This window comes from Durio zibethinus, chromosome 9 (assembly GCF_047325235.1).
Source record: "Durio zibethinus cultivar Kanyao isolate XHJ-2024 chromosome 9, ASM4732523v1, whole genome shotgun sequence".
Taxonomy (NCBI): domain Eukaryota; kingdom Viridiplantae; phylum Streptophyta; class Magnoliopsida; order Malvales; family Malvaceae; genus Durio; species Durio zibethinus.
Window position 1 is genome coordinate 26,885,174 of NC_143170.1, and position 19,516 is coordinate 26,904,689.

General features: G+C 32.6%; 2 protein-coding genes and 1 pseudogene across 2 annotated transcripts; all 3 read right to left on the reverse strand.

Moving 5' to 3' along the window:
- Positions 1-3,678: 3,678 nt before the first annotated feature.
- On the reverse strand, positions 3,679-3,960 carry LOC111303660 (protein GLUTAMINE DUMPER 4 pseudogene; annotated as a pseudogene).
- Positions 3,961-11,658: 7,698 nt separating this feature from the next.
- LOC111317782 (zinc finger protein CONSTANS-LIKE 2-like) lies at positions 11,659-13,510 on the reverse strand. The gene is made up of 2 exons (XM_022920193.2): positions 12,572-13,510; positions 11,659-12,104 (listed from the first exon to the last, which is right to left on the reverse strand). The coding sequence occupies exons 1-2, from the start codon at positions 13,367-13,369 to the stop codon at positions 11,757-11,759; spliced, it is 1,146 nt and encodes a 381-aa protein (XP_022775928.2). The 5' UTR covers positions 13,370-13,510; the 3' UTR covers positions 11,659-11,756.
- A 1,481-nt stretch (positions 13,511-14,991) lies between these two features.
- On the reverse strand, positions 14,992-18,923 carry LOC111313292 (uncharacterized). The gene is made up of 6 exons (XM_022913957.2): positions 18,555-18,923; positions 17,495-17,637; positions 17,124-17,267; positions 16,643-16,828; positions 16,128-16,252; positions 14,992-15,445 (listed from the first exon to the last, which is right to left on the reverse strand). Exons 1-6 carry the CDS (start codon positions 18,760-18,762, stop codon positions 15,220-15,222), a joined length of 1,032 nt encoding a protein of 343 aa, XP_022769692.1. The 5' UTR covers positions 18,763-18,923; the 3' UTR covers positions 14,992-15,219.
- Positions 18,924-19,516: the final 593 nt, after the last annotated feature.

A 19,516-nucleotide genomic window follows, 5' to 3' on the forward strand; every position in this document is an offset into this window, starting at 1 on the left:
TGGGTTTTGTAATATAGATTTAATGGAAAAGCAATGCAACTTTTGTCAATTTGGCAGTACTTAGCTAGATATTAGGAAGCATCTCATTCCTGATTTTCCTTTTCCCACCTAAATTTCCTCTTTGCCTTCTCTTTTTTCTTATCCATATCTCTATGTTTTATACTACTTCTATTCTTTCATATCTATTTTTTTTTTTTTTACAAAAAAAGCTTGAGCACAAGGGTAGAAAAAAATTATTATAAATATTAAAATTTAAATCTCATATTTATCAAATATCACCTTAACTTTTTAAAAATGATTGTATAAATCAATTAAATTAAATCTTAAATTTTATTTTTTTTCATATTTATTATTTCTTTACCTACTTCATGCATAATTGGACCATCTTCATAAATGATGTCATAAATATTGGTTTCATTTTAATGTTAGTATGTATGTATATATATATATATATAGTTGATGTCATAACTATTGGACCCTCTTGATTTGATGGAGATAGATATTTATGATGAACATTTTTTAAGTTTGGGTTTGAATCTAGATAAGTAAAGTCACATTAATTTCTTCATTTTTTTTTCAATATAGAAACAAAATATGTACATGACCAATAAAGTTATGCTCAAAATTTTAATTTTTCTATTATGAAAAGGGGCACGCATGCAAATTTAACATTTTCAAGTAAGGGATATATGTATTTACCAAAAAACTAAAAATTATTGGATAAAATACACAAACACTCATCCAATTTTAAAAGTCGTTTTAATATAATCACTAAATTATTAAAATTTTGAATTTAGTTATTTGAATTTTAATAAATACTGATTAACGACGTGCTGACATAATAATATCACGTTAATTATTAGGTGTCACGTGGCATTGCCACATTATATGACAAGCCATGTGGCATTGTTAATGTAGTAAAAAAAAATTTAGTTACTTAACTTTTCAAGATTTTCTATTCTGGTTACTAAACTTTAAAAATTTATAATTTGGTCACTAATAAATAAGTTTTCAAGTTTTATAAAAAAAATATTAATAGGTAGTATTTTTTATTTCATAAAATTAAATTTTAATTTTTTATTTTATTATAATTATATAATTTATATTGAAAAAATGGATAAACATTATTTACTTGCAAAATTATTAAAATAATATTATTTTAAATTTTTATCATTCAAGTTATCCAAATAAACTCAAGTTAATATTTTATATTTCATAATATGAAGGTTTTGTTTTAATTTCTTGTAATAAAAATATTAAAAGAAATGTAACTAAAGTAATAAAATAATTTATTATATTAAATTTTACAAACTATTGATGATTAAATCATTATAAAGCGATGTTAAGGATGACATCCAAATATTAATAATTTCACAAACATTTATTACAAAATTGTAAAAGTTTAAAATAGTTATTTTAATTTATTTGGATTAAATGAATGACAAAAACTTGAAGTAAATATTTTAGTAATTTTGGCAATGGATTAATATTCATCTAATTTTTTAAATTTAAATGGTATAATTGTAATAAAATAAAAAAAGTTCATAATTTAATTTCATGCAATAAAAATATTGATTGTTTATTTCCATTTTCTTATAAAATTTAATGGTTTATTTGAGCATTATCCCAATATATTTCAATAGTTAATATAAATAATAAAATAATTTATTATATTAAATTTCATAAACATTAATGACCCAATCATTATAAATTCATCGTGATAATGACCCATACATTGATAATAAAAACCAAAATATTAAAAAATTTCACAAACGTTGTGATCAAAATATCAATAAATTTCATATTTCATAAAATCAATATTGTAATTACAATAAATTTATGTTATCTATATTTATTTTAATACTTTATTGCATTAAATTAAAACTATGAATTTTCATTGTAGTTAATATCTTGACATTATAAAATATAAAATATATACATGAATTTATTTAGATGGGCTAAATCACAAAGATTTAAAAGTAATTCTATTTTAGTAAATTTGGCAATTAGATAATATTCATCCATTTTTCAAATTTAAATTGTATAATTACAATAAAATAAAACATTTATAATTTAATTTCATGCAACAAAAAAATATTATATGCTTATTTTTATTTTTTATTAAATTTGAAGACTTATTTGTTAGTGATTAAATTATAAATATTTCGAACTTAAGTGATCATAATAAAAATTCATAAAAAGTTAAGTGATCAAAATAAAATTTATTTTTATTTTTAATTTTCAAATTTTATGATATCACGTTAGCAATGTCATATGACTTATCAAATGATGTAATAGTGTCACGTAATACTTGACATCTAATGTGACATTACTACGTCAGCACGTCATTAAAAATTAATTGTTAAGTGATTAAAATAAATGCTTACTTAAATTTAAATGATTAAATTAAAAAAATTAATATTTTAATAATCATTTTAAAATGACCCCTAAATTTGAGCAACTATTTGTGTATTTTATCCAATATTATTACTTGAATGATACTCAGCATATGACTCAATGACAGGAGCAGGTTCCTCTTTCTTCGAAACAAAAAAAGTTACTCAAAAGCAATTAATGCTTTATAGAAAAACTATCGAATTAAAGTTTTTAAATTTTAAAAATGAAATTAAAAAAATAAAATATACTCATTAAGATATATTAAAAAAAATTAATTAAACAATAAAGTGTGTATCAATTTTTTTTAATATGGTTTATAAAATTAAAAATTTATATTTATAATGTATCAAATACTAACTCATACTTTAAATCGATTGCTTTTATAAAATATGCGAATGACATGAAAATGAATTGAAACTAGTGCTAGTAGCAATGATATGACTTCCAATTAATTTCCAAAATTTTCTCAATGGAATATCAAGAAATTAATGCCCTCCAGCCAGATCATAATGAGATAGAAAATCAAAGAAATTAAACAGTAAGAGAGTGGATATATCATATCCTAGATAGGGGAAACAGTAAAGCTAATTCTCTGGTGATCTGTTGTTTCTCAGTCCAGCAGATGCTTGAAAAGTTGAAAATGTATGTCTCTATATTCTAAACTTAATTAAATTAGTTAATGTAATTAACTTTAAAAGTAGCATCCAATAAATTTAAAATTTAAATTTCAAAATCTTACAATTCCTTCCTTTATTTCCAAATTGTAACCTTTTTGTAAAAAATTTGTATGTCTCTCTTCCTTTGGGGAAGCAATTAAGAAAGCCATGGAGATGATAAACGCACAGTCATTCATTTTGACCAATTCCAGAGGCTAATTTTAGGATTAACTTTTGTTTTGTTACTCAAAAGTTCCATATGTAACAATTCTTTTATCATCTTGCAGAATATCAGATTGAATTTCCTTTGAAAAGAAAGAAAAAAAAGATAGGCCAAAGAGATAAAGAGAGTAGATGTTAAGATTGTTTCAACTTTCAAGTTCCAACACAAAGCTTTGCTACATGCTACAGATGTAACATGCTCATCTCCAGCCATGCCGCCACTTCACCTTTCAAAAATTGGAGGAAGGTCCCTTGGTGACAGCATAGAGAAATGATCCCAAATTCATGGAGGCTGGAGATCACAAAATTTGAATAGTAACAATATGATAATACGCCTATCTATAGTCCCTTGGACGACAAAAATATGAAAAGGGATCTCGAGAAAGTTGAACATGGAACGAATTCAAGGACAAGGGTTTGCTACATATCTGGGGTGGTCATCTCCTGCCATGACGACCACTATTTGTGGCTCCATACCGGCTGATGCTTGTATGGTTTCTTTGTACTTCTCTTCTTTCCCATTTGGAAATTCAGGGGATGAACTTGGGTGACTGCAAGCAAGGAAGAGCAACGCCACCGCGATGATACCAAAAACGATAGCAAGGCCTCCAAAGACATAGGGAACAGGAGAATTCCATTGCAAAAGGCCACCACAGCTGGCCGTAGAATTACCTGTTGGGCTCATTTCTCTCTAGCTCTCTTTGCGCCTACACTATTTTCTTGTGCAAAATGAACTTGGTTAAGTTTGATGATCACCAAAATAGGGTCAATTTATATGAACCTGCCTAGTGGATGCGTTAGGCCATGTTGGTTCTTTCTTTTGTTATTCACATTACTAAAACGCCCCTAGTTTAGCTGATAGATGCTTCTCTCTAATTTATTCTTTACTTGTTGATTAACATATATTAGATGATAGTTATGTAGCCTAATCATGTACTTAAGCATGCAGTCATCATCTGTGGTTTTTGATACAACAAGACTGCCTAGGCATGAAGATAGGAAAATAAAAAAAATTCTTATAAAAATTAACTCAGATTGGTATATTATTCCTATGAAATGTAATTGAAATTTCATCTATTTAGCCAATGAAAGTTGATTGAATTGGTAAGAATAAAATACTTTACTTGTAAGATTTAAGTTTGATGTACATTGTCAGTAATTTTTTTATGGACAATTTGTAAATCTAATATAAATCATGCTTAAAGTTTACAACATACCCTGTCGTAAAGTGGGGTGAGCTCCTCTCACCTAAACTTCTATGTATTAAAAAAAATTTGCATCCACTAATATTAAGAATTTAGAATCTTTGGAGGTGTGCATTGTCAAAATTAATGGGAGGGTTAGTTTCGGGAAACATGAAAAGCCAGAGGACTAATTCCCTTTGCTTTTTACAACAGTGTAGAATCTTCAGATCACCGGAATCATCTTTGCAAATTCATAAATTCAATTCACATTCAGAGAGTATTGAACCAAGTTGCCAGGAAAGGTAATATAAAACGAATGATTTTTTAAGTTGGCCATTACCAAACAAATCCTTTTGGCCTACTTGTTCTCATCTCCTCTGTTTCGGATTCTACACCATTGTTTCTCTTCTTAAATCCATCTACTCTGGGGGAGATTCCGAAAGCTTTTGACACTTTAGAGTAATCTTACAACATCTTTTGACATAAATGAATAGTTGATTTTGGTAAATATGGAATATTGCATCAATGCATCTTGATCATCTTGTCTGAAGTGGAATTGAATTTTTGTGACTATGGTGTTGAGTCGAATGTTAGGCAAAAAACTTTTATTCAATCAAGTCAACGGAAGCAAAATCAAATAATTAATTAATTACATGAGAGATGATAATTTAATATAATTCAATTCAATTGACTTATGTTTATGGATGAAAAAAAAAATTATTAGTTATAAAGAATTACAAACATACATTCAAATCAAGCACTCACAATTAATATTCATAGACCTTTTTAATCTTCTCTAATCTTATGGAGTATTATTAACCCAAACATACAGATACTCATGTGTACTTTTTCAACACAAATAAACATAAATTTATATGTACCTATGCATCATATCTATGTGGACCATTTCATTCTCGTTTAGTTCACTTATAAACATTCACCCCATCATAAGGACATTAATCTCCTATAATTCTATGGAATGTTTATCTTATAAAATCTTACAACTTTATCTATTTATAAGTATACAAACTTACTTATTAAGAATTCTTGTCCTCTTAAATTTTTTTTTTTTACAAATTTTCATTCATCAAGTAATATCTAACTAATTTCAAATAAATTATTTATAAGATTTGAGCCATTATTTCTAACAATGATAACAGTAAATACTTAAGAATAAATTATTAAAAACGTGTTCAGCAGGGGCTGCGGTGATTGTAAGGATGCATCTGGCAGTGTAATTTGGGATTGGGATGTGGGTAAGAAGGTGATGGCTGCTTGCTCAAGCCTGGAGAATGAAGCCAGAGCCCTAATGGAAGGAATCAAGATTGCTGCTGACTTGGGATTACCAAATGTAATTAATGCCGGAAACAGACTCAAGAATTTTGTATCAGGACTTTTAATCATAGTGTTCATTAGAAAAAAATGGAGAAGCTTCCATTTGTTCAAGGATATTTCGGATGCTTCAAGCTACATTAATGGGTTCCTAGATAAGCTAATATAGCAGCAGATTGGGTGGCAAACCAATCTAAGAGAGTTGCGTAATACCAATTAAAGATCATCCATACTCAACCCTAGACCTGATTGTCAAAGTGAAGAGTTAATGCAATTAGTCCCTTCTTTACAAACTACGGCCTCTTTTAAAAAGAAAAAAAAAAAAAAAGAAAAGAGAAAACCAACATATTGAATCAAACTTCATTGGTAGACTGCTTAGATATCATCCATTCTTTTTTCGTAGTTCCAGACTCAAGATGGGAAGAAAAAGAGGAACAAAAATAGTAAAAGAATTCAATGTTTCATGGCCTACAAGAGCTAAAGGTGCAAGTAAAGCGACCCAAGAATTTTGGAAACATGACAGGGCACAGCATCTCTTTGAAAATTTTAACCCTTTTCAGAAGGGGACAATCAAAAGTTAAATAAAACGGCATTGTTCTTTTCTTTTTAACTTTGAGATTTTCTAATATACAGGAGAAATATGTGGTAAACTACTTCATTAACCATTTACAACTTATTTCAATTATAAAATTGAAGGAAACTGGTATTTCCTTTGTCTCAAATGATTGGAAATCACTCTCACCCTGCGTTTAATATTAAGCATTTTGAGGAATGAGGATGCTCAAATACCAAACATTTTGATGGTGTAAAACTACCTCTATTCCCATTGCTTGTCTCATACTTGTTCACATGGCTGAGTAGTGGGAGAAGCAACCGGTTTAGCCAAGCAACTGGGTGTTTGTTCTCCAGCCATAATAACAAAGACCTCATCAGATGCTGCAGGCGCATCATAATTTTCTAGCTTGATCTCCAGCTGCTGCTCGGGCCTCTCAGAGTGGTAGCTTGGTGGTGGGTTTGGTGCAGGCTGAAGTTTGGAGCATGAAAACTTCAGCAATATTACTGCCATTAACGTAATTATCACAAGCAGCACACCAAACAGGTATTCCATGGCTGGGTTCCAATGCAACCTTTCAGGGTTGCTGGAAGCTGAGTCATGATAACTATCCGTAGTAGACATGGAAAATTTTCTATTATTATTTTCAGCCTGGAAAAGTAAAACAGGGTTTATGACATATATAATACACAATCAGCTAGCTTATCCTTTAGCCAGGAATGTGTTAATTGATGGAATTATTTGAAGCTAAAGGGCATGCGGAAGCATCTTGCTTGGTCAAGATCAGGGCATGCCAAATATTGTCCCTAGTGCAAGTATTAAGTTGACCATGTTCTTGAGTTGTTTGAATGAGGAATTTGAAGGCTATAAAAATTATTCTTTATCACCAAATCATGAAGTTATGGTTTACAATTTCAGATCCTTCTATAGAGGAAAAATGTAATTAGGTATAATTAAAAGTGGACATACACTCAAAAAAATATTGTACTAGCAATTAACATATATAGACATTTTGTTTTATTGGAACAAAATTGAAATAGATTTCAAAGTTTTATTTATAATTTGGACATACCCAATTTGAGTTCATTTGAACATTTTAATTGGATTTAACTTGCTTATTTCATATTGTGCTCATTTGAATTCATATTGTGTGCATTTGAACTTTTTAAAATCAATTCTCATAGGATTTTGTGCATTTTTTCAATTAAATTCAAGTTGGGCCATATGGGAGTTGAAAGTTAAAAAGTCAAAAAGAGTGTGGTCCAAGTCTAATTTGAAAGCTAAATTAGTCATTTGAATTTATTACATTATTTCGTAAGTAAATCTAGTGAGTTATGTATTTATATAATGTAAAATATTAATAATTCGTGTGTTTGTATTATATTTTATATAAAAATTACTTGTCATAAGTTATATCAACATAAAATATGATATATATTTTTCGGTTTTGATAAATTCATATATAAATTTTTTTTTAATTTTAAACAATATCACCTCAATGTTCTTTTTTTTATTATTATTGTTTTCATGTTATGTTATGTTACTTTAAATTGTCAGATCTAATCATAAAGCTAAGTATGAATGTCCTGGTGTTTCTACAGATTATGAAAACGAAGATGAACGTGATGATTAAGAAAAGATTCGGAACACCATATATACTTGTTTGCCAATGTATTCAGAAAAAATCATAGTTTTCTAATACTTTGTAAAAGTTAATTTTCTTTCAACCTTATGTATTTTCTTCCCTACGGGATAGGGCTGTAAACGAGCCGAGCCGAGCCGAGTAGTGAGAGGCTCGAGCTCGAGCTCGACTCATAACTCGGGGCTCGATACTCGGCTCGAGCTCGATCGAGTTTTATTTTTCAAGCTCGAGCTCGATTCGTGATCGAATTCGAGCTACTCGAGCTCGCTCGATTAAGCTCGATTAATATGTAAAAATAAGCTCGATTCGTATACTCGACAAAAATTCGATTATTCATGCTCGAATTCGAACTCGAACTCGGACTCGAAATATTTTATTAATTAAAATAATAAAAATATATTTAAATATAAAAGCTCGATTAGGCTCGCGAGCTACTCGAGTCAGATATAATAATACTCGAATTCGGCTCGATCGATAAATCGAGCTACTCGAGCTCGAGCTCGACTCGACAATAATCGAACCGAATTCGAGTTTTTTTCGAATCGAATCCGAGTAGCTTGCGAATACTAATGTATCATTTACACCCCTACTACGGGATGAGGTTAATGCAATGTTATTCCCATTATTTGCTTTCTTTTTTCCTTGGGTAGATGAACCTTCACAAAAGGCATGCACATCTTTATCTTCACTCTTGGTTTCTTATTAATTGAAATGTAGCTTCACTTATCCATAATTTGCCAAATGAAGCCTAATGGATGTGCTCTAAACAGTGTCAAACTTCTCTAAAACTCTGGTTTTCATTACCAAAGCTTTTTGTATGATCAAAGACACATTCATTGAAGATTTCCTTGCTTTTCTTTTCTTTGCCGATAAATTTTTGCTGTATGAGTACTTTCCTTGAATTAGCATCCTTCCAGCTCCCAAACTATCCTTTGTGTTGAATACAATGTTCAGTCTTGAGTGTTGATGTTTTGCTTCATTCTCTTTCTTTCTCTTCTCTCTAACCAGCGCTCGGACCTGGGACATGTGGCTTGGGTACTCTGACCAAGCACACCAAGCCAACAAGCCGGAACAAGGTATGTTGAGGGTTGATGTTTGTGCATTCTTCTTAGGTTGGAAATGGATTGGACTTTGCCTAGCCATTATATATATATATATATATATATATATATATATTAATTTCTTCCCATTTGCTTTGTATTTTTGCACATTTATTTTCTTCTTTTAGATGAGTTTGCCAGTTTATTCCTCCTGCTACTGAAATCCCTTTCCTTACTAAATGAAAAAAGAGGGAAAAAAGCAGTTCCCAGAAAAAAAAAAAAAAAAAAAGAAAGATGTGAGAGACATGAGGTCAGAAATTCATGGTGAAGAATATATATATATATCATTCAAGATTACATTTTTACCTTTGTAGAGAATATAGGTGTTTTTCTTTATCTGGCTAACTTGGTGCCTTGCATTGTATACATTAGTCATTGCCATGGAAGAATCTGATGTTTGAGTGCTCTTGTCACTGGAAGAAAAAGACCCAGCTTGAACACGAGGCTTAATCCAAATGATTCACTCGTCATTTTTAAGAGGTAGATTCTCGTAAAGTTGGGGTTCGATCTTTAATACTTGCAAATTTCCCTTATGCAATTCCCCTTAACTTGGGGTCTCTTTTAAAGAAAAAAAATGAAATCCAAGCCCAGCCAACGGCAATGCTGAAATAGATTCACATCTAAATGTGGAGAGGAAAATTAAACATGAAGAATTTTAGGTTGGGGAGGCAAAAGGAAATTTGGAGTAGTTCATTCATGTCTTGCTCAATTGAATTAAATTTGAGACCCAAAGTTCCAAAATGAGTTTACTTATCTAATTATTACTGTTATAGACATTATTTCAAGTATCAAATGTTAATGTGGCTATTGCATGAAGTTCATGTACATGCTTCACTTCTCTAATCTACCAAAAAGCTTAGTTTAGGGGTTAGTATTGTACGTCAATAGTGGAGATTTTGAACCAGAAATATCATTATAGCGCCAACGTACCATTTTGTTAAAGAAAAAAAACCAGCAAGGATACAAAGTGATGTCAACCAAAAGAAATAAAAAAGGGAGAAGCATAAGGTCAGTAATTCTCAGTGGAGAATAAATCATTTTGTTTCTTTCCACCTTTCTTGGAGAATGGATGTTCTTCATTTGGCCATTTTGGTGGTTTATATTGTTATACTAAACAAAATCAAGCAAGAATCTGGGTTGATTGCTTTTATGAGTGGAGTTAAAAGGACCAAGGCCAGTCAATGGCATGCCTCAAACTGATAACCTAGGGAGTAAGATGAAGCCATGAATCTTGGCCAAAACAAAAAGACTAGGTAATTTTCATGGTGGATAATAAGGTATTTTAAAACTTTTGGATTTTATATACTTGCCATTGCCTTCACCACAGCCTTTGTTTCCCACTTTCTTGCATATGCTGGCCAGAGCATTGTTTCTATTTTGTGAATATCTTTCCGACCAGAAAGGTGAAAAGGTCAATTGTCTGTTATTTAAAAAGTTCCTTAGACTAGGATCAAACTTAACCCACTTGATCTCTGTTCATAATGCAACTTTATTTTGCTCCAACCCTTCATTTTCCTTGAATTACCTGTGCTTGACACATATTTGAAAATGATGGTAATGAAGGTCCAATCCTCCAAATTTATGATAAAACTTGGAAAAATGAATATATCTGCGTAGAACACATACACGGATTTGACACTCACTCTCAAATCCGAGAAACATAGATGCCACTGTCGACCTTCTGATATGAATAAGAAATATGCAACTTTAAAGTAATATCAAAGGTGCCAGCCCTTACGTATAATTTGATTATGAAAATACTAACAGCCCTTTGTATCTTCTAGAAACTGATATACTAAGATTCTGGAGTCTTGTGATTCAAGTAAGTGGTAAGTTGTTATGCGTGTGGTTCAGCTGCATATGTATAGTTTCAGGGTGTGATTTCTGAGTTATTTGTGGAACAAATTCAAAAGTATTTCCTCTGGCAATCAATAGTAAGAGATTACAGGCCAGCTAGGAACCTTAACAGAAAGGTGGGAAAAAGGCTAGTCGAGCTCGAATAACATTAACGGAAGGTATGGTAATGATTATGTCGTTGCTTTTTACTTATCCTAACATTTGGTCATGTATGTTATTCATTGGATGCATTACTTTATATCAATTTTCTTGCACTTTCATACTCATCTTTCCCATCAGAAAGGTATAAAAGTGCAGTCACCTTTTCTTAAAGATCACGAGTTGATTCTTTCTTGAAACTAATGCCACAAACAGGCATTATTTTTATGACAATTAATTGCATAACTATCTCTTAAAGATCTTTTTCATATGTTTCTTTGTTTGATTCATGAAAGGGTTAGAGCATTTTATAAAAATTAATTGCTGTAATAGATGTTTAACTATATGTGAAATGAACTATAATACATGGAACCGGTACAGACCTATAAAGAAAACCTTCCACGTGTCGATGAAACAATTGGAACAGATAGTGAAAGAGTTTGGTGATTGTATTACAACTTCAAAATGAATGCTGGAATATAAATCAAACCACTTTAATGGATATGGATTGATAAGCGTGGAGGAAAAGTTACAGCAAACGTACAAATAATGTTGTCATTCACTGAACTACATGGAATGAATATAAGGCACTACATTAATAAAGGCATTAACATTAAAGATAATAACTCAGTCTCCATTAGCAAGAGCTTCTAAATCCTAGCCTCTTATTGTACATCATAATGATGGAACAATACCATAGCCATAGTCTTCCTTTGAGAACAGCTGATCATCCTCAATTTCCATATCTGTTTTCCTTGCAAATCTGCCCTTGACTCGAGGTCGAGTGTCTGCATAGGCTTTCCTGGAGGCATATCTTATCTTCTTCTCAAACTTTCTTGCCTTCCTCTTCTCTCTATATCGTAGGACCTTTTCTTCCCTGTTCATTGATGTGAATTGGAGTGGCATCAGAAGCAAGGGATCTGGAAAGAGGTCAGCTGTCCCCGTCGGAAATCTTGTGTATGAGTTTGGTATGTTGCTTGTTGCGTTTGGTAAAATGCCAGCAGTAATGAGCAGCTTGGGGACCTATAATTGTAAAATTAGAGAAGAAACCTTAGAAATAATGAAAAAATGTTGCCAGCAAATTATGTATTAGAAGCAGATGGAGTAAAAAATAGCTTAAAAACTTTGCAATCAACACGATTAAGTGTTTCTAAAATTTAATTGATCAATAATTGGGAAAATCCCTTGAACACTGTGAAAAAGTTGAGCTTCCCCAGCATATTTCACCCGACAACAACAAGAACAATTAATGAGCTGTGACTAAAGCTAAAACCATTTCCCAGTAGAACAAAGTAACAAATAAAATATATGTACATATTTGTATATGTTCAAGAACGCAGGCACATATGTGCTTAAGAGGGATGAAAACTTGGAAATTAGAGTTAAAACAATTTTGCGATTTTTTACAATTATGAACAGGGAAATCATAAGCTGGAATCTTAACAAGAAATTAATTGAGGACAAGTTAATTTAGATGTGTAGGATCTTACACTCATACTACTTGAAGAGGTATTAATGAATGCGGCGTTTGATCCCCTATTTTCTGTATTGAAGTAAACAGTCTGTAACTGATGGTGTGTTTGCTGCTGCTGCCGTTGTTTCTCTTCTTGTTGTGGTTGCTTCTTTGCTTCAAAAGTTTGAACTGGAACAACACTATCACTTCCACTATCTTCTTGATAATTAACACAAAGAAGTTGCTGTTGATCACTGCACTGTTCTTGGCACTGATACTTGGTACTTGTATCCACAACGTCCATGTACTCGTCAAATTGTTCACTATAGGTAAATCCACTCATGGTCGGGTTATCAGTGTTATCAGGCTCAAGCAATAACCAAGAATCTGTTTCATCTTCATCAAATTCCTCGTTCAGCATTGTAGGGTCCGCAATTTCATTTCCTGTGTCAAACATGGGACCTGGAACCCGATCATCCTGGTGAGTACTTAAGGATGAACATGCTAGACCTGAGAGTGGAGGAATAGGGACCCTGGTATGACGGCGGGCCAGAGGATTGACTGAGTGTATTTGAATATCACAATTGATGCAAAGTGATGCTGCATCAGCACTGCAGGTGACAACTGCTGGAGCATTCTCGCAGGCAGCACAAATCCACACACGCTGGTGTGACAAGGCCATAGGATTGGCGGCATGGATTCGCTTATCGCAGTCATTGCAGAGGTAAGTAGAGTCAGTGTGGCAGTAGAGTGTGCAGGCTGCTGCCTGACATGTATCACAACTACGAGCCCAGTTGCTGGGGTAACCATCTCCACCAGAGCCCAACTTCAACATGCTTGTTTCATGTTGGGTTCAACATGTCAAAGGATGGTAATTCAACAACTTTTATCAGGTATACTTGTGAAATATCCTGAGACTGAAAAGATTGTACTTTGGGAAGGAGGAAAAATCTTGTAAAGAGTGTGTGTTTATGCTAGTGTGAACTGTGAAGTATTTATAGCATTTATGTAATCAAGAAAAAGGTGAAGTTCAACCAAGATCAAATGATTTAAACTGTGTGTTTTGGCATCAAAGATATTGTTAATAAAAAAGAACTTTTTATGGATATTAGCCACAAGTGTCCACTTAGCCACAAGACAAAAGTTCCACTTGATATCAAAGCCAAAGATTCACATTCTGCAGTTCTTGTCACTCAAGTCATTTCCCAGCATTCATAAATATTCTCAACAATTACAGCATTTGCACAGAACAAAAAAATTATAAAAATTCAAATGAGAAAAGTGTATGCCATGAACAACAGAAGGTAGAAAAAGCTTCAACATTATCCTTTTTTTTTCTTTTTGTCATGAAGGTGAAGTAGGGAAGGGTGGAGTGTGATACTGGAAGTGAGAAAGAAAGAAAGAAAGAAAAAAGAAAGAAGAGGTGAGACTGAGAGAATCCAAAAAGTGAAAAGCTTGATGGGCTTTAGCGGTTGATAGAAATGGTCCAATGATCTTGCGGCTAGCTGTTGTTTTAGGTTGGCTTGGAGTGACCCAGGTTATTCTGGGGCTCACACCTTGGTCCTCCCTAGAATCTTTCCGCTTTTAACATAAAAAAAATAAAAAAATAAAAGAAGAAAAGAAAAAAAAGTGCATTAAATTTGAAAATAAACTAAAAAATAGTGTATAAAGAAAATCAATGCTATTTCTTTTTTCAAACAGGCTGATTTCTCGGGAAGTACTAACTAATAAGTAACAAATTTATATGAATGGTCGGATTGCTGAAACAAAATAGCATTGCTTTATAAAGTAAACCCTTAAAAGCTGGTATCAGCTAAGTTGAAGCTTCGTCTGCTTTGTTCCTGACTTCAGTAGTGGGCATGAAAACCCTGCAACCATGATATCTACTAATAAAGTGACTGGACCAGATACATAAGCTGAGTCTCTCATAATTTGGAAATCTTAGTAAGATTGTAATTATTGCAAACAACCAATCAAAGTGTTGGATTTGGTAGGGATATTAGAGGAAGATGAAAGCACCACCAATGGAACCTGGAATGTTGTTCAATTCCAGACGCATACTAAGCTTGACCTCAATTTCGACTCATTCATATATATATTTTTTTACATAAATGATACTGTAATCTAAGAATAAGGGAAAGAGTTGCAGATGTTAGAAATTAAACTTCAAATCTCTCCTGAATATCACTTTTTAAAAATGATAGCATAAACCAATTGAACTAAATTCTGAATTCCAAATATTTCCATTTGCCAATACTAAAAACTATTTGCAGAACAAAAAAACTGACGGGAAAATCTTGAAACAGGGTGCTTTATTAACTTTAAATAGGTCTGCAATTAAAAAATTTATAAAAAAAAAAAAAAAAAAATCTAAGATACCTGAAACATGGACTAAATGGATAACACAGATTGTTGAGGTTTTCCCATAAAATTGAATCTTGGATGCAGAGGGAGATATGGACTTCAATAAATTATAGATCATGAACGAATTAATGCACAACTACTCCAAACAGGATTACCTATGTAACATATAATAACTGCTATTGCTTTCACAGATTTTTTTCACTTCTGAAGTATTTAAAAGACATAAGAAGTAACTGATGTTTACATGCAAGTTGCTGGAATGTGCATGGTGAACTTGTACATCACTCGTTGTATGCCCTTTCCTTCTCACCCCATATGATATCACTGTGAAAACTTTGAGATCAACTTGTCAACATGAATTATGATATCTTCCATGCAAGGGCGAACAGCCGCCTGAGGCTGAAGCATCCAAGTCACAAATTGGTGAAGAGGTTCTGGATATGGTGGTTTAGGTCCAGCAGGCCACTTAATCTGTGCATTTACAATGGCCAATTGAAGGCTTCCTCCAGATTCTCCAAGTGCATACTCGAATGGGGATACCCCATACCTACAACAAATGACAATTAACAACATAAGTAGATAAATAAAACTGCTAGTGCTAACTACATATACTGAAAAGCATCAGTTCATCAAGTTCTAATAAATGAGCTTATATAAATGGATTACATGTGTATTACAGCTGAATTTCTTGTCCAAACGGGAAAAAGGTGTCATGGCAAAACTTTAGATATGCAGTAGAACAACCTGTAAAAGTATTTTTAACTACTATCTTGCCACTGCTACTGCAATTCAATTAACACTTGTTCCAAAACCATAATTTTCACAAGGTAATTTTTTATGAAGCACATGACATCACAATTTCCCATTTTGTTAGCACATAGTTATACCTATTTGATGTAAATAAAAAGTTTCTCGGGAAACAACCACTTGTCCAGGGCCAAGTCCCAATCAATCATTCTTCATACCAACGCCAATGGACAACTTCATGAAAATATGGAAGCCTTGCTTTTAGCATTATAGAATTTTCACATCAAATACTCAAAATCTACTCCTTAGCTTAAGGCAGAAGAAAACCAATAAAAAGATTCCAGCCACAAGACTTCCCCAAACCACTGTTTTACAATATTGTTTGACGAAGAAACTTGATGAACAAGAACGAAATGACAGAAAAAAAATTATAAAATGAAAGCAAACACTGTATAAGTGCATGTATAAGTAGTAATTCTTACATTATTGCATATAAAGTGCATCCCAATGACCAAATATCAGTTCTCTCATCAATATCTGCATGGCTAGGGCAGTCCCACAACTCAGGAGCTCGGAAAGGTGCTGAACAGTGCTCAGATGCCCATTCCTACATATGAAACCAAAATCCAACCATGACCACTGTAGAAGATGCATTGAGCTGATAGAAAAATGTGCCTTTCAAACTTACGCAGATGTAAAGATGACAATTGATAGCCACATGACAATGCAATAAATTATTATGAAATTTAAAATCAAGAAAAATTATGTCAATGAAAAGGTAAATGCATCATACAAATAAGCCAAGCATGTAGTTATATATCATTGTATATGTGTTTAAATAATAAGCATATGTTTGTTGGTAGAACAGAAAGCATACAGATTTAAGGAACCAGAATGGCTTGGGTTATTTTCCAGAAAGGATTAGAAAGAAGTTCTAAAGCACAGAGATATAAGGAGACTTTTAAGCACTAAGGAAAAATCAAGAAGAAATAAGCACCTGAAGCTGTAGTGCCTCAGAACGAGAGCGAATTTGCTTCCTTGCAGGACGAGCACTCCCGAAATCCATCAATATAGCAAGGGGCGATTGCCCTTTTCTACGGGTTAAAAGAACATTACCAGGCTTGATATCATTATGTGCATATGGAGGCTCAAGACTGTGCATATGTTTGAGTCCTGCACACAACTGTGAAATAACTTGGTCCAGTCAAAATGCTAACTGTCATTTCTAATCAGTTATAACATCAATAAATCCAACAATACAAAACACTATTAATAGGAATTCTAAAACATAAAAAGAGAAAATATTAGAACACTGAAGCCAGATGATAAAGTTTATAGAAATGCATCAGATCCACTAATAAAAAGTGCCATATTGTTGCCAAATCAATCTAAATGAGAATGCTATTTCAAGCCCTTAAAAGTGTATTACATAAGGAAAGGCATCACAAAGATAAAAAAGATAAGATTGTTTTACTCACCTGCCGAAATATTTGAAGAACATCTGAGGTAGAAAAGAACTCCTTTTTAGCTTTCATAGCATTGGAATTGTCCAGTAATGTTCCATCCAAATGAACAGGAAATAGTAAATATGCTTCATGATTCCATGACCCTTCTTGTGTAGGCTAGCCAATGAAATCAAACTGTTTTAGACAAATACAATTGCATGAAAAGTAATTTGAAAGAAGAAGAAGAAATAAGCCATGAAGGGAACATGAGAGCATCTTGAAAAATGGTTGCCTATGCAAGTTTTACCCAATGTTATATGTAAATGAGTCAGTAAATTCAAAAACATTTAAGACACAAGTAACAGTTTTTAAGGTTAATTAAAATAAGAGATCTGAATAATTACCTTAACAGCAATGATAGCATGATCAAGAAGCGGAAGCAGATTAGAGTGACTAAACAAGGATGAAACACGGATCTCCTCCCGAACCAATACCAACTGCTCATTATTCTGAATGAGAACTTTCTTCATTGCGTAAGTTCCATCATCTGCAAATGCAACCCAACTTAATTTAGTTCTAAAACAAAGTTAACTTTCTCTTTGATCTGATGAATACACAATTTTTAGAATAAAGTAATAAATTAACAGCAAACAGCATAGAAGAGGTTTTCCATCCTTGATAAATCCCCAAACAAAGAGGGTTAGCAAATCCGATTAAGATTCAAATTCAGAAAATAAACAATAATAAGAAAAAGAAAATGCATAAATCTGGAATCCAATAGGTAAGAAGTCAAACCATAAAGAAATGATAACTCCATATTTAGTAAGAAATTCTATGTCAAATGCCTTACTTTATACAATGGAATTGAGATCAAAGATTCAACTGGTCCATAATTTTAGTTCTATAACTGTACAGATAGGAATTCAGTAATCCCGGAAAATCCGCTTTTATATCCATATGATTCAGTTTAATGAGATTATCAGATTACCATTGGGGCAGAGAAGAAAAAGTAAGACAATTTCAGATCCATAGTCAAATTAATAAACCTAAACAACATAACCCCAAAAGTTACCATAAAAATTCATGGAAAATACATTAGCTGGTTTCAATTCCATTGACAAGATACTAGAATTTTCCATAAAACAGCCGCATAACATAACCATACTTCAATTCAAAGAAACCAGAATTTAAAAGAATCCATACATTAAGTCACAATAAGTTAAGAAAAACAAAATATCAGACACCAGAATTCAATTCAATTACAGCAAATAGATCACTTAAAACCCTCCAAACAAAAGCCAAAAACACGTACTTTCAGATCAAAAACCAAAAGGCTCAGATAATAAAGTCCCCTCCAAAAATGCAAAAAAAAAATAAAAATCAATGCACAATCCAATGGAGAAATACCCAAAATCATAAAATCCCTAAAATATAAAAGAGACAATTTTTTGAAGGGAAACGAACCAGAAAGATGAGAAGGGTCCTTGACTTTTTTGGCTAAGCCACCGGCTGAAGAGGAATCGGACATCACTTCTTTCACCAGGTAAACATAGGCGAACCCACCTTCACCCAGCTGCCTCACGATCCTGAACCTGTTGTCGTTGATCCAAACGTCCCCTCCCCCATTCACGGCGTCGTATAAAGCATTCAACCCTGAAAATGTACACCCCATTATTTTCCTTTTGCCTTCAACTCAAAAAAAAAAAAAAAAACTTTTAGATCTTCAAGCTTTCATTTTGTTTGTTTGTTAGACTTGAGAAATATAAAAATGGAATATCTTGAGAAGCTCTCTCTCCTTCTCTAGCCTCTGATTGACGCTTTCATTTTTATGTTAATGATAAGCTTCTGAGACTGATTTTTATTTATTATTGCATTGACACTCCAGTTTCTCATTCTTCCACTCCGTCGTTTACGTTGGGATTGGCTACGGTCAGTTTCACGCGACTGCACGCAGGAAATGTGGCACCAAAGACGCTGGTTTAAGGAGTAAATCTGATTTAATCGGGACCGTCCATTTGGCTAACTAAGTAGAGATAGACAACCTCATTGTCCTAGGATGATCACTGAAAAACATGATTTGAGCAGGTCAGTAAGGTTAGGTTTGTAGTAGAATGAAATTCTTTTTTATTATTTTCGTGTCAGATCAAAATCTGATTGTAAAAATGTGGCATTTGGTACAACATAAATCTTCTGCTGCATAAACTGAAACCACAAATCAAGATCGGTAATTTGTTTGGTTAATCTCACACAGCTGGTTGTTTTTAAGTAATACAGTGTATATTTCCTCCTCCCAAAACCATTTCTCGAGCACCCTCAATTCTTACCACCTGAGAAAAAAAAAAACAAAAATATATGACTGAAACAAAGTTTCATGCAGTCAAAGAAAACATCAGGCTTTGATGCCATCCTGTCCCAGAAAACATTCC

What these genes read in the sequence shown, in the direction of transcription:
- LOC111317782 (XM_022920193.2), bottom strand. Translation starts at nt 13,369, where the DNA reads ATGTTGAAGTTGGGCTCTGGTGGAGATGGTTACCCCAGCAACTGGGCT. An exon ending in CCTCTTCAAGTAGTATGAGT is followed by an intron (nt 12,105 to 12,571) that starts GTAAGATCCTAC and finishes TTACAATTATAG; the next exon opens with GTCCCCAAGCTGCTCATTAC.
- LOC111313292 (XM_022913957.2), bottom strand. Translation starts at nt 18,762, where the DNA reads ATGGGGTGTACATTTTCAGGGTTGAATGCTTTATACGACGCCGTGAAT. An exon ending in GGACCCTTCTCATCTTTCTG is followed by an intron (nt 17,638 to 18,554) that starts GTTCGTTTCCCT and finishes TTGCATTTGCAG; the next exon opens with ATGATGGAACTTACGCAATG. An exon ending in TGCACTTTATATGCAATAAT is followed by an intron (nt 15,446 to 16,127) that starts GTAAGAATTACT and finishes CATTTGTTGTAG; the next exon opens with GTATGGGGTATCCCCATTCG.